Raw genomic sequence first — 14380 nt, forward strand, 5'->3', positions numbered from 1 at the left:
TTACACACTGTTTGAAGCATTAGACTCCTGACTCCCGATCTTCGAAATGATATATAGTATGTATAAAATGAACTTTGGAAAGTGCTCCAAATTTGGTCCTCAAAATCAGAGTATATGTTGCCATCAGATTTTGAGTTATAAATTTCCATGTAGCTAAATCTTGCTTCATGTCTCATTTCTTATGTTTTCTTGCCTTCTTTCTTGCTCCATAATGGTCATTTCTCATCTTCCAAACTCATGATATCCTCTTCTTGCCTTTCCTCATGGTCCATGAGTCTTGGCTTACTTTTTTCCTCATTTAACCATTTCTTGATCTTTCAATATTTAAAGCGATTCAACTTGCACCATTTTCTTCCCTTGAACCTGAGATAAATATTCAAAATATAAGTTAAACTCATGACTAGGGCCTTAGCATCGATTGAGGTCAAGCTGGGTGATTTGAATGTCCTTTGGTGCATAAATCATATCGAATATGTGTCATTAGAGCACATATTTTGGCTCCAATTATGGTGTGGAAATGATGTCCAAAAATATTGAAATCATAAAATACTTAAAAAATAGTCATCACATTCTTCATACCCTCCCAAATCTCCACTCTTTTTTTTTTTTTTAGACCTCACATGGGTTGGATATTGTTTAAGTAAGTTAATTACACCTAAGGGGTGTAGAATTGATGCCCAAAAAATTTGAAATCCACAAATACTAAAAAAATTAGTAAGGATACAAAGAATGTGAGGAATCCTCACATTATTCGTACCCTTCTAAATCTCCATTATTTTTATTTTTATTTTTTTAAATTTGGATCTCATATTGTTTGTATATTGCTTAAATAGGAATTCATGCAAAAAAAAAAAATCAAAATCCAAAAATACTAACAAATTAGCAAGAATGTGAAGAATCTCCATATTCTTCGTACCCTCCCAAATTTCCACTTCTTTGATTTTTTTTTTTTTTTAAATTTAAATCTCATATGACTTAAATATTGTTTAAATAGGTTAATTACACTTAGGGGTTGCAGAATTCATGCCTAAAAAACTCAATGATAAAAAATACTAAAAAATTAGAAATGATCCAAATAATTTGTGTATTCCTCACATTTTTCTTACCCTCTCAAATATCTAATTCTTTGAATTTGAAACACAAAAATTCACTTTCATTCTTTAAAAAGACTATTATACAATTAAAATTTATCAAAATGATGCAATTTATACAACTAAAATTTATGGAAATGATACAATTTATTTTTCCACTTCAAATACTAATTATATTATTTTTGGTATTTTCAATATTTTATCTAATATTTTTTATAAATAATTTTAAATTATAAGAAATAATTTATTAATACAATTTTCAATTAATAATTAGTACAAAACCATTTTAATTTTTAACAATGTATACTTATTTTAATTTATTTACATTTTTTTTAAAGTGTAATTACACTTACAATTAATTGAAATGATTCAATTTTTTTTCCACTTCAAATACCAATTATATTGCTTTTCACACTTTCAATATTTCATCTAATTTTTTCCACTCACAATTTGAAATTAAAATAATATAAATTAATTATGCAATTCTCAATTTATAAATTATATCACCATTTTAATTTTTAACCATGTATACTTATATTAGTTTATTTCAAATTTAAATTTATTTTTCTTAAGGTCTTAAGTTTATCACTTTATATCCTACAAATTAAATTGTAACTTCTCTTTCACAATATTTTATTTTTACAAAATATTAAATATTTTACAACTTTTATAAAATAATTCCTGAAATTATATAATTGGTTATTGTAAAGATCATATATTTTTGTGTTGGCATGGGATTATTTCCTTGGCATGTGGTTGTTGACTGGTTGGTAACCTGGAGGATGAGTTTTTTGTATTTTTCTCTTCACCTAAACCCCACCACGGCCACCAAACCCCAGTGGCATTATGTGTACTTTCCCTTACTCCATCCAGCTTCAAGGCCCTGAGTCTTGCTTCGACACCACACAAAAGTCAACGATCACTAGACAGTAATAATTGGGATCATTGGTATAAGGTTATTGAATCATCAACATTCAACAAAACTAGAAGATTTTCAAGCTTCATTCGACAATGGAACCTAACTTTTATGATGGCGATTCAGTGTACAACTTTGTTGTCAGAGATGGCAATGGAGTCAAAGGCATGGTGGATCTTGGCCTGGAGAAGGTGCCAGAGCAATACATCCAGCCACATCATGAGCGCATAGACAAGCTCAAAGCAAGTTCCTATGATCGACCACCAATAGATTTATCAATGCTTGATGGACCTCAGCATAGCCAAGTGGTGGGATTGATAGCTGAGGCAGCCGAGAGGGTTGGTTTCTTCCAAGTTGTGAACCATAGGGTGCCCATTGAAGTTCTGGAGTCGGTTAAGAGCGCAACGCATGAGTTCTTTGGACAAGCGCCTGAGAAGAAGGCGGTGTATCGGAAGGGGGTGAGCCCTAGCCCGTATGTGAAGTATGGGACGAGCTTTGTGCCTGAGAAAGAGAAAGCATTGGAGTGGAAGGACTATGTTAGTATGGTGTATACCAGCGATGGCGAAGCACTTGAATTTTGGCCTAATGAATGCAAGTAAGAATTTTCAACTGACCCTAATCCTAGGATATTATATGTTATTTTGTGATAACTTGATAGATGTGTATACTACTCATGCCTCATGATTAAATCCATAGTTTGAACGAAATAGACATAAAACTAGGAATGGCAATGGGGCGGGTTCGGAACAGATCGCCCCCATCCCAACCCGCCCCGTTTATTCAAAACAATTCCCATTCCCGTCCCATTTAAAAATTAAATGGGGCGGGGCGGGGCGGGTATGATAAATTCCCATACACACCCCACCCTGCCCTGTTTAACTTTTTTCGATTTTTTTTAAAACTATTTTTAAAATTTTTAATTACATTAAAATAAATATATTTTATAAATAATTAAATTATTATATTTTTTATAACTTATTTTATTAAAAATATTTTATTATTATCTATATATTAAAAATAGTAAAATAAAATTTAAATTAAATTAAATTTAAATTAAATTAATTTTAAAATTTAAATTAAATTAATTATATATATAATCGATGTGGGCCCAAACCCATCCCAAACCCGTTTATTAAAATTGAACCCCGTCCCATTAGGGCCGGCGTGGGAACCCGAAAAAACCCACCCCATTGTCATCCCTACATAAAACTTTGAATATGTGAGTCTTTCAAATTTTCACATAAAGTAAAAGTCATCTATATATATTATAGAAATATTTAATTAAAAGAGATAAAATAATCTTCAAATTATGAATCTAACCCTTCTCATGTTTTTTTCTTGAAAAGTAACTTTTTTTTTTTATAAAAAAATAAATATCTTTTACCATTTCAAGTATTCACATGTAGGTTTCAAACCAAAAGGTTATTTTTACAAGAAAATAATGAAAACAATTTTATCAAAATGAGATAAAAAAAAAAAAAAATTGACAGAGGGTTAAATTTCAAAATTTGGGTTTTCACTTACCCTTTTAATCAAATAGCCCTATATTTAACAGGTTATTTCTTTGAAGTATTAGAAACTTCTAACCATGCAATGTGGAATATTGTAGTAATCTTTTCATGCATCTTCATCATGACCCATGAATTTATGTGGGCTTAATTACTATATTTTCGACTAAGAATTAATTTTGATATTATTTAAGTTCCATATAGCTTAATTATTATATTTTTGGATAAGAATTAATTTTGATATAATTTATATCCCATATAAATATTATCTACTTTAAACCTACTAACCTTTGCAATTTGAAAAAATGGGTCTAAGCATGTTAAAGAGTTTTCTTTAGTAACTATTCCTAGACCCTTCAAGTGACATACAACAAGAAGATTCTTATATAAATGGTTCATATTATATAGAAATATTCATTGTAGTAATTTATGAAATGTACAAACAAATCTAACTCCAGATTGGTAGCTGATTAGATCTATATATCTATATACTAAAAAAGGAATGAGAAACTTGCGAGATGGTGGAGTGGTCAACTTACATGGAGCACTTTTTAGACCTTGTTTATGATAAACTTCATGGCATGCAAAATTATTCATATTTTCTGTAGGGAAGTAGCACTAGAGTACCTGAAGGCATCCATCTCAATGGTGAGAAGAATACTAGAAGTGTTAATGGAGAAGCTTGGAGTAACACTAGAGGAATCAAGAATGGATGGCCTCATTGGTTTAAAAATCGTGAACATGAACTTCTACCCCACCTGCCCCAACCCTGATCTCACCGTTGGCGTGGCACGCCACTCTGATATGGGCATGTTAACGGTGTTGCTACAAGATGGTATCGGCGGATTATATGTGAAAATGGAGGAAGACATCACCGATGCTGGAAAGAAGGGAGAGTGGGTGGAGATACCACCCATACCAGGCGCATTGATCATCAATGTTGGTGATACATTACAGGTTAGATTAATACTAATATACCTACAAAATTTACTTAGTACATAAAATATTACTCTAATGGACATTTCTTTGATATGAATGTATGCAAATTTTCAGATATTAAGCAATGGGAAGTACAAAAGCGCAGAACATAGGGTGCGTACCACAAGCACTCAATCTAGAGTGTCGATCCCTATATTCACCCTTCCTAGACCAAATGAGAAGATCGGGCCATTGCCTCAAGTGGTTGAGAGAGATGGGGTTGCTCATTATCGTGAGTTTGTGTTTGAGGAGTACATGAACAACTTTTTTGGGAAAGCTCATGAAGGGAAGAAGTCACTAGATTTTGCTCAGATCAATTCCTTTTGAAGCAAAGAATAATCGCATATATGTTGTTATGGTTTTGTTTTTGCATGGTTGTTCATCCGAAACTGATTTGCCTCAAGTTCAAACAAATGTAGCATAGGGCTAAATAAATTCTCCTCAAGCATGTATTTCTTTAGTAAATTAAGAATCTCTTCCCTTAATAAAGTTATGTGTTTTACTTGGGTCTTAGTTAAGTTCTTGTGGTTCCAATTAAGGTAATATCTTTGGAAAAAAGACAGATGTTTTCTCCCTTTTGATTAACATCATTTGCAAACAAACTGATAAAAGGATCAAAATCCATTACTTATGGTTGTGTCTTCAATTTTTATGTTCACATTTAGAGGGCAAAAAATGAATGTTCAAAGCTTAATCCCTTATGTAGAGAAATTTCAGTAGAAAGACAAAACTATAAGTGTGTTCTCACTTATAATATTTGCAAGACCAATATTGACCTAGACAACTATAACTCAATAGTCATTAGATTCAACATTGAGTCAATAGAATTAACCCAAGCCCTCCTCATGGATTATGGGGTAGTTCATTAATTAATTTTCTCCAATCTTGAGCAAACTAATGAAATTTTCAGCTAAAAACCTTTCAAGAGAAGCAAGCTAGAAGAGAATGTGAAAAACCTTTCTTAGAAATGTTCAGCAAACTATTGAATAAATACGTCCAAGAGAAGCAAGCTAGAAGAGAATGTGAAAAACCTTTCTTAGAAATGTTCAGCTAAAAGATTTCAAGAATCTTTTTGTGCAATTATATATTTCAAGAATCTTTATACATTTGTCTCCTTGTATTTATTCAATAAAAATAATCAAAAATCAAAAATCAAAAGGTGATATAACAAGAAAGTTTACTTTTCAAAAGTAACTCCCACTAGTCATTTGTTCTCCTAAAAGAGAAAACGTGCCAAATGTTTTTTTTTTTTTTGAAGCCTGCTTGAAGGTTCTCTAACAGCAAAGAATTTTTCAACCTTCAGCAACAAGAAAACAACAAGTTGTCTACTCCAATAATTTGTGGATTTCAACAAGTTTCAATTTTGCGAATTCCAACAAGTTTCAAGTCCTTCAAATTTCTCTATAAATAGAGTCATCAACTCATCAAGTTCATCATAAGGCAGAGACAATCAGAGTTAGCAGTAGTGTTCCAAAAAATTCTTTTAGCTTTTTTGTAATTCATCTCCTTTCAAAAACCTTTCCTTTGTAATCAAAACCTTTTGTTGTCAAGAAGCTTGTAATCAAGATTCAACCTCTCTGTAATCAAGGTATAATTTTCAATACAAAGTTTATTTCAGATTCAATTTCTATGTTTATTTTTTATGCTTTAACTTATATTTTCAGAATTTATCTTTTGATTTATGAATTGTTTTATGGCTTTGGTTAAAGTTCTATTAGAGTCAAGTTCTACTTAAGAATTGAGTGATATTATGACTTGGAACAATCTATAATTATTGATTTAGTCATGAGTTAGTTCAAATTGAATTTTCTATAAATGGCTTAGTCAACCTAGATAGTGGTGTTTGAAGGGCAAAAGGAAGTAAATGCTTGTTTGTTTTTTGATTAAAAATGTTTATGGGGGGTTTTTGAATATTTTGAAATCAAATTTATTGATTTATTAAAGCATGCACAAATACCATTACATTCCTTTTAATCATCTGATTCATCTTAATTTGATTTGACTCTTCAGTTGATGTTTCTTGAGTTATTAATATTTGATTTTATTCTTTTATTTCATAGTATTTAATTGAATCTTCTTCTACTTTATTAATCATTAATCCTATCGTTAAATTTTTTAGTTTATCACTTATTTCTAAAGAATTAATTTTGTTTTCTAGTTGACAATCTTTTAAATAATGACCTATTTTTTCACATTAGTAACATGTAGGTGTCTTCTTTTTTTAAAGTTGTTTTGTTGGAGGATTTTGATTTATGATTATTTTTTACAAATTTTTTTTGAAATTTTGACTCAATTGATGACTTCTTACCTTTTATATTATTTTGTTTATTTTTTCTTTTTAAATGGGCTATTATAGTGTTGTGCCCATAATATGGACAAAATTTTCCTAATTCTCTCTACTACCATGTTTTTCTTTTTTCATTTGACTCTTTAATTGATAAAGGTAATTAATTCTCCATATGTTAATGATTCATAAGGAATTCTTCCATTATAAACATTTCCAATTCTTTGTCTAACTTTTTCAGCAAATAAAATGGGTAAACCTTGTATAAATTTTTCTTTCCAATAATGACTTCCACAATCAAATCTGGTCAGGACCTTGACTAAAAACAATATCTTTATACCACTTAAAATCTTGAAATTTTAGACATTTAAGATTATCATGAATTTTAGAAGTTCTTTCTTGAAAGATAAACTGGATCTCCTATAAAATGTTTTGTTATTATAAATATTAAAGTATTGACAACATTTTCTTCATAGGTTTGGGTTCCTTCTTCTTTAATTATTGTCTTTTTTGTATTTAATATATATTCTTTATCAGTTGGACTCAAATAATGATCCCACCATTCTTTAAGTAAACCAATGAACCTTATTACCAATACACCAACAACATGAAAATCAGAATTATTAGTCTTGATTCTATAGGCATTAGTAGCCATCATCATTTCATGAAGTAAATTAATAATTTGATGTTCACTCAGTCAATCTATATTCCATTCATAAAAACTACTATTATCATAGTTTGCAACTAATTGATAATTTCATTCTTCTAATTATACATCAAGAAAAGGAGGGTTTGAATAATGATTTTTTCTACTTACAAAATTATTAGATATTGCATTAACTGTGCAAGGGGGTGTAATTATTGAATTCGTAGACATTTTGAATTGTTCTTCTATTTTATTAATTTCTTATTTATCTTTTTGTTATGGTTTGAATTTGATTCATATTTTGATTAATACCATTAATGTTTTAGTTTATCTAATCTAAGTTGTATTTCTTTTAACAATATTGTTTTTATTAGAGTAAAGAGTTGTATTTTTTATTTAGCAGCATTTATGGGAATGATGAAATGTTGGTCTTAAGACTTTGTAGAAGATGATGATGATGATGATGATGATAAAGTTGAGGAAAAAATTTTCTTATAATTTTTCTTATAAATAATATTGACTTGAGAAGGACACATATTAGAATGAGTAGGAGACATAAGTAGGAAATTCTTGTTGTTGATAGACATGAAAAGGAATATTTGAAGCAAAATTGACACTATTTAAATTTGTACTTGAAGTAGAAGATTTGGTAGAGAGAAATTCTTGAGTAAATGAATATCTTAAAGCTAGACTAAATTCTATTAGAACAATATCATCCATATGTTGTATAATTAACAAAAAAAAAAACGTTTAAAGTTGTAAGACATGATGTGAATAGTAAAAAAGTGATGTAAATAGTAGAAAGGTGATGTGAATAGTTGTTTATGACAAAAAAAATCCAATATTTTTAAGAATTGTTCAAGATTCTTGATAAACTTTAAGATGTAAGAACTGCAACAAGAAACAACAAGTTGTTTACTCAAATAATGTCATGGATTCAAACAAGTTTCAATTCCATGGATTTCAACAAGTTTCAAGTATGTCAAATTTCTCCATAAATAGAGTCATCAAATTCTTTGCAAAACGGAGGTGAACAAGAGACGATAAGAGCTAGCAAGAGTGTTCTCAAAAAATATTATTTGCTTTTTTATAATCCCTCTCATTTCAAAATCTTTCCTGTGTAATCAAAATCTTTTGTTGTCAACAAGCTTATAATCAAGACTCAATATCTCTATAATCAAGGTATAATTTTGAATACAAAGTTTATTTCAAATCCATTTTATGTGTCTATGTTTATTTTTATGCTTTAAATTATATTTACAGAATTTATTTTTTGAACTTAAATTTATAAGCTAATAAATTTTAAATAGTATGTATATATTCATCGTTATAGATATTATTTTTAATTTTTATGGTATTGTATTTTAAACATATGAAACGCGTGCGATTTCATTATCTCAAATTTGTATATTCATATTAGGTCAAACATTGAATTTCTTTCGAATCATCGATTAATTATTTACATTTTAAAATCCATTTGTTTACAAAATTGAGTTGTTAGGTAATGTCTTATTCATTTGGAGGATAAGATGGGATGTATTACTAAACAACTTAAATTCATAAGCAAATGAATTTTAAATACTATATATATATATATTAATTGTTAAGGTACTATATTTTAAACATATGAAACAATGATTTCGTTATCTGGATTTTTTATATTCATTTTAAGTTAGAGAAAACATTGAATTTATTAAATATCATCAACCAGTTGTTCACCTTTTAAAATCTATTTGCTTACAAATTTGAGTTGTTAGGCAATGTCTTATTCATTTGGAGGATAAGATGGAATGTATTATATAACAATACTTTCATTATCTCAAATTTTTTTATTCATATTAACCTATAGAAAACATTGAATCTATTTGCTTAAAATTTTGAAACGTTAAGAAATAGGTCGATTCTTATCCATTTGAAGGATAAGATGGGATGTATTACCTAACAATTTAAACTTATATAATAAGAAAATAGATTTTAAACAATGTGTATATTCATTTTTATATTATTTTTAATTATTAAGGTACTATATTTTAAATATCTGAAACAACATTTAAGGTTTCTTAAATGTAATTCAATTATCAAATTTCTACATAATTTTTTTATTTTTCAGTTTTTATAATAATAAAAAAAAGGTTTTATTTAAGCTACAAAGCAACTAATCTTCTTATTGTTATAAGTTTCATGACCTTATTTTTCATACACCATCTCCAATCATATGCATGCTGATTTGAAAAGCCTATAATTTCACTGTTGCTTACAAGTCTCATATGGATAGACAAGAGAATCATAAACAAGAAGTTCTTTAATTCTTATCAATAGACCATAAACATTTATTTTGCTTCAAAACATTAGCGTATCATTTCATAAATGCATTCATGGACAAAGAGTACAAAAATGTAACCCATCGTACCTGAACTTCTTGAATAGAGAATTTGTATTTGCAACTCATTTAATAGAAAAAATTTCAACACTAAATTTGGTATAAAAAACTCAAAATAAGTAGATAGTAAACATGTTCCTTAGTTAAAAAAATAATAATAATAAATGGAAAAAAAAGATTATTTATATATTTTAAAAAAGTTATGTACATCTTTTAGAATTCATTTTAAATAAAATATTATTAATCGGCATTTTTTTTTAGAAAAATTATTATTTATTTTAACAAAAAAAATATAACTTATATTTTTATTAAAATATTAACATTCATTTTGTATACTCTTGGTTCTCACTACACTATTGAATTGTGCAACATATCAAAATTGCAACTAATCAAATTGCACCACATGTGCATAGATCCCATTGTTTTGAATGTCTTATTGTTTTATACATTTGTTTCATCCTTTAGTACTTCAATTTCATTGTTTGTACCCATTTCTGTTCTTTTCTACTTAGGTTTTTTTATTTATTAATTTATTTGACAATTTATATTTTATCATATATTTTCAGTAGTTTGGATTAAATATATCCCATAATAATAATAATAATAATAATAATAATAATAATAATAGTTGTTGTTGTTTTATTGTATCTTGAATATGTATTAAAAATATTAATATTGACAAACTGGCCTCAAGCAATTAGGTTACCAATTTTTTCTTCTTTTTAAATAGTCAATTATTACCTTATGAATTGGAAAATTGTGACGAAAAGATTATTAGTACTCCTTAAAGATGAATGCGTCAAAGCATGGACTAACACTCGTCCAACAACATCACTAACCTAAAGTTTGAAATATTGGTAAATACAGATATATTGGTATTTGGATTTTATGGATATATCAGAAATATTTTAACAAAAATATCGATTTAACATAAATAGTTCAAAATTCATTAAAATACTTGAAAACTTAAAAAAAAAAAGATAAAATAAAGAATACACATTTTAAAGTTATTTTGTAAATGTAATTGACAAGTATGATTAAAGATAATATTTATCAAATTTTTATAAAAAAAATAGCTTAAATTTATTTTATATATTTATATTCATTTATTTAAAAATTTTAAAAATATTTTTATTAAACCATGTTTTATTACATTTAAATAAAAAATTAAATTTATTTATATAATATATTTTATTTGAGATTTAATTTCTAAAATTTTATTACAAATCTTATGGTGATAACTTTTTCTATTAACACTAATTTATTTAAATAATTAAAATTATTAATAATTTATCTTATTAAATTAATTTTAATTTATAAAATATTAGAATTTTATTAATTTTTTTATATTGTAGTAATTTTTTATTAAAATTATATTTTTCATTTTTTAAAACAAAAATATGTAAATTAAATAAAATTAAATTAAAAGGATAAATATAAAAAAAATATTAAGATTGAAGTGATAGTAATTTTTTTTAAATAGAATTAATGAGATAAATATGGAAAGTAGTTAAAAATAAAAGAATAATATAAAATAAAATGATAAATTAAAAATGAATAATTAAAAATTTTAAAAATAGGATAAATTAAAAAAAAAAAAAAAAAAAAAAAAAACTGCCGCCCATTTATCGACAATTTTTTTACACTGCCCCATCGCCCACGTGCGCATTGCCACACGTCCCGACTTATCGATAGCCGATTTTTCAAACACCTTATAAAACCGATGTTGGAAATTGCCCAAGCTAAATGGAAGGGCATTGCATTTACAGCCATCTGCTAAATTCATGATTCCACCAATATTATCTACAGGATGAATAGAGTTTGGCCATTGCATTTTATCTTGGGTTGTTAAATCACATTAAAAGATGCTCCAAATTTTAAAATAAATAAGAAGGGGATTTTTCTTGTGTCTATTTGAAGAATCAATTCAAAGAAGCAATTCAAGTAACATTATTTTTTTTTTTTATATATAATTTATAGCATCAGCATATAGGTAAACTAAGATGTTTCCAAAATGGTAGAATGCATGGACTCCATGATTTATTCTTTCAAGAAAACATAAGGGATTATTCCAAGTTCTGCACAAATATGAACTTTAAAAGAATCACAAAGAAAGTCTATGGTCTTTTATATAATTACTTAAAAAATAAATATAATACAAATAGAGTTTAAACAAGTTTACAATCAAAGGAAATAAAAAGAAATGACTAATTTACCTTTATTCCTAAGAAGAAAGATAATAATTTTAATATAAAAAATAAATAACTCTTAACAAATAAATAACTCTTAACATCCTCTCACAAATTCATGATGCAGCTACAAGAAATATCGAGAGTTTGCCAATCAAAACCAAAAATGTGGAAGTGGGGTGTAACTTGGTAAACAAGTCTGCAATCTATAGGGAAGATAGAACAAAAAGCAAAGTAAGAGTGTCATGATAAAGGAGATGACAAGTAAGGTGGCAAACAATCTCAATATGTTTGATCCCTTTATAAAAGACAAAGTTGTGTGCAATTTGAACAATACTCTTGTTGTCATAGTAAATAGGAGTGAGACAAGGAAGAGAAATACTCGTATCAATAAGTAATTGATATAATCAAACTATCTCACAAGTGGTAGATGTCATAACACAATATTCAACTTTTGTGGAGGATAAAAAAACGATAGTCTATTTCTTGCTCTTCTAAGAAATAAGAGAATCTCCAAAAAAAAAAAAAAAAAAAACACATACAAAATCTAATGGTAGACTTGCAATCTTTGAGATCACTGGCCCCAATCAATGTTAAAATGTGCATAAAGCTCCAAAAAAGAAGTGGATGGAAGGCAAATACTCTAAAATAGAGTGCTTCAAAGATACAACAGAATAGGAAGAACAACAACCCAATAAAATGTGGTAGGAGAAGTAACAAACTAACTAACAATATGAACAACATAAGTAATGCTCATACTTATAATGGTGGGATGGACTAAGTTGCTAACAAAAGTATGATATAGTGCAGGGTCTGGTAAGGGGTTATCATAAGAACAGGATTATCAAACATTAACTTGAATCAATAGTACTTTTAGTATCAATAAGGTGAGCAATATCAAGAATATCAGCTGTATCTACTTAGACTACAAGAGAAGATAACCTTTTGGAGAAAAAGTTACCTCCCAAAAAGTATTGTAAATAACCTAAATTCTTTATTTCAAAATGAAAAGCCAAATATGATTTATACAGAGAGAGTAGAATAAAACCAATAGTAGTGTATTTCAGAAAGAATACATGATCATGATGATTGGGATGAAAACCAAGAGAAGTAAACGCAAAAGAGAACTTTGCAAATCAAGCTCGAAGTACTTGTTTGAGACGATATAAAGCTTTCTTGAGCTTGCAAACTTCTTCAGGGTTAGGAGAAAGATAAAAAGAGGGTACCATGTAGAATTCTTCTTAAAGATCATGATTCAAGAAGGTATTTTTAACATTCATATGAGATATATGTCACTAACAAATAGAGGAAACTGCAATAAGAGTACAAATAGTAGTCATCTTTATAACAAAGGCAAAAGTCTCCTCATAATCCATACCATACTGTTAAGAGAACCCCTTATCAAATAATCAAGTTCTATATCGCTCAATTGAACCATTAGAATTATTTTTAATTTTATACCATACTGTGTAAAGCAGAACTTAGACGTAGTGCACCTGTGTTGTTGCTATAGAGCTGGTATACTTGAGTTATTTCTGTGGGGCTAGTACTGCATCTCTAACAATTAGAATAGAGTGAAATTGATGTCCCAATCAATAAATCTCCTCTTTTCACTATCTTTTCCACCATTTGAACTTCAGATTTATCCATTAATCTCAATGTTTTGAATTATATTTATATATTATTTTAGAATGGTATGGAAAAGATGAGAAATAGGTTGAAAGTTAGCAAGTATTCAATAACTTAATCATTAATGCTTAATGAATAAAAGTACTTAATGCTAAATAAATTAAAATAATTTTAAGTTCAATTATGATTAATTTATTTGTATAAAATTAAATATTTAATTATTGTTTCTAGTGTTAATTTTTTTAAAACCAATTTAAATTTTTTTTCAGCAATTAAATTGATATATTTATCCTCATTGATATTGAATAAAAAGGTTGTAACAAATAAACGATGGAAAAAAGAGACATAACCTATGAAAATAAAGGATATTTGTGCTATAGAAAAAATAAATTATTTTAACTTTTTATATATTAACTCATTTTTAATTTTTAATTGTAATATTAAATTATTTTACTAATCACCCTCTCAATCCGAAATACCAAAAAGTTAAACTTCATTTGTTCTAATTTTCTCTTCTCTCCAGGCTTTTAAAATGCACACTATCATGTCTCTTGGTGCTTTAACTTCTACTCTTTGAATGAAGTACTAAATACTGCCCATTCCTTGTTTTCCTCCTACTCCATTAGCAAACGCAACACCATGAATTTTGTGTCTTCCTATCTTCTCATTTAATTTTCAATAGTTGAGCAAACAATCTTCATCTTGAATTTTTATGTTCATTTTAGGTCCAAGAAAACATTAAAATTCTTAGATATCATC

General features: G+C 27.6%; 1 protein-coding gene across 1 annotated transcript; it reads left to right on the forward strand.

The window, feature by feature from the left end:
* Nucleotides 1–1937: 1937 nt before the first annotated feature.
* On the forward strand, nt 1938–5006 carry LOC117910864 (scopoletin 8-hydroxylase-like). The gene is made up of 3 exons (XM_034825042.1): nt 1938–2602; nt 4124–4472; nt 4569–5006. Exons 1-3 carry the CDS (start codon nt 2103–2105, stop codon nt 4818–4820), a joined length of 1101 nt encoding a protein of 366 aa, XP_034680933.1. The 5' UTR covers nt 1938–2102; the 3' UTR covers nt 4821–5006.
* Nucleotides 5007–14380: the final 9374 nt, after the last annotated feature.

The sequence above is a fragment of the Vitis riparia genome, chromosome 3 (assembly GCF_004353265.1).
Source record: "Vitis riparia cultivar Riparia Gloire de Montpellier isolate 1030 chromosome 3, EGFV_Vit.rip_1.0, whole genome shotgun sequence".
NCBI lineage: Eukaryota > Viridiplantae > Streptophyta > Magnoliopsida > Vitales > Vitaceae > Vitis > Vitis riparia.

What these genes read in the sequence shown, in the direction of transcription:
- LOC117910864 (XM_034825042.1), top strand. Translation starts at nt 2,103, where the DNA reads ATGGAACCTAACTTTTATGATGGCGATTCAGTGTACAACTTTGTTGTC. An exon ending in TTTTGGCCTAATGAATGCAA is followed by an intron (nt 2,603 to 4,123) that starts GTAAGAATTTTC and finishes TATTTTCTGTAG; the next exon opens with GGAAGTAGCACTAGAGTACC. An exon ending in ATGTTGGTGATACATTACAG is followed by an intron (nt 4,473 to 4,568) that starts GTTAGATTAATA and finishes GCAAATTTTCAG; the next exon opens with ATATTAAGCAATGGGAAGTA.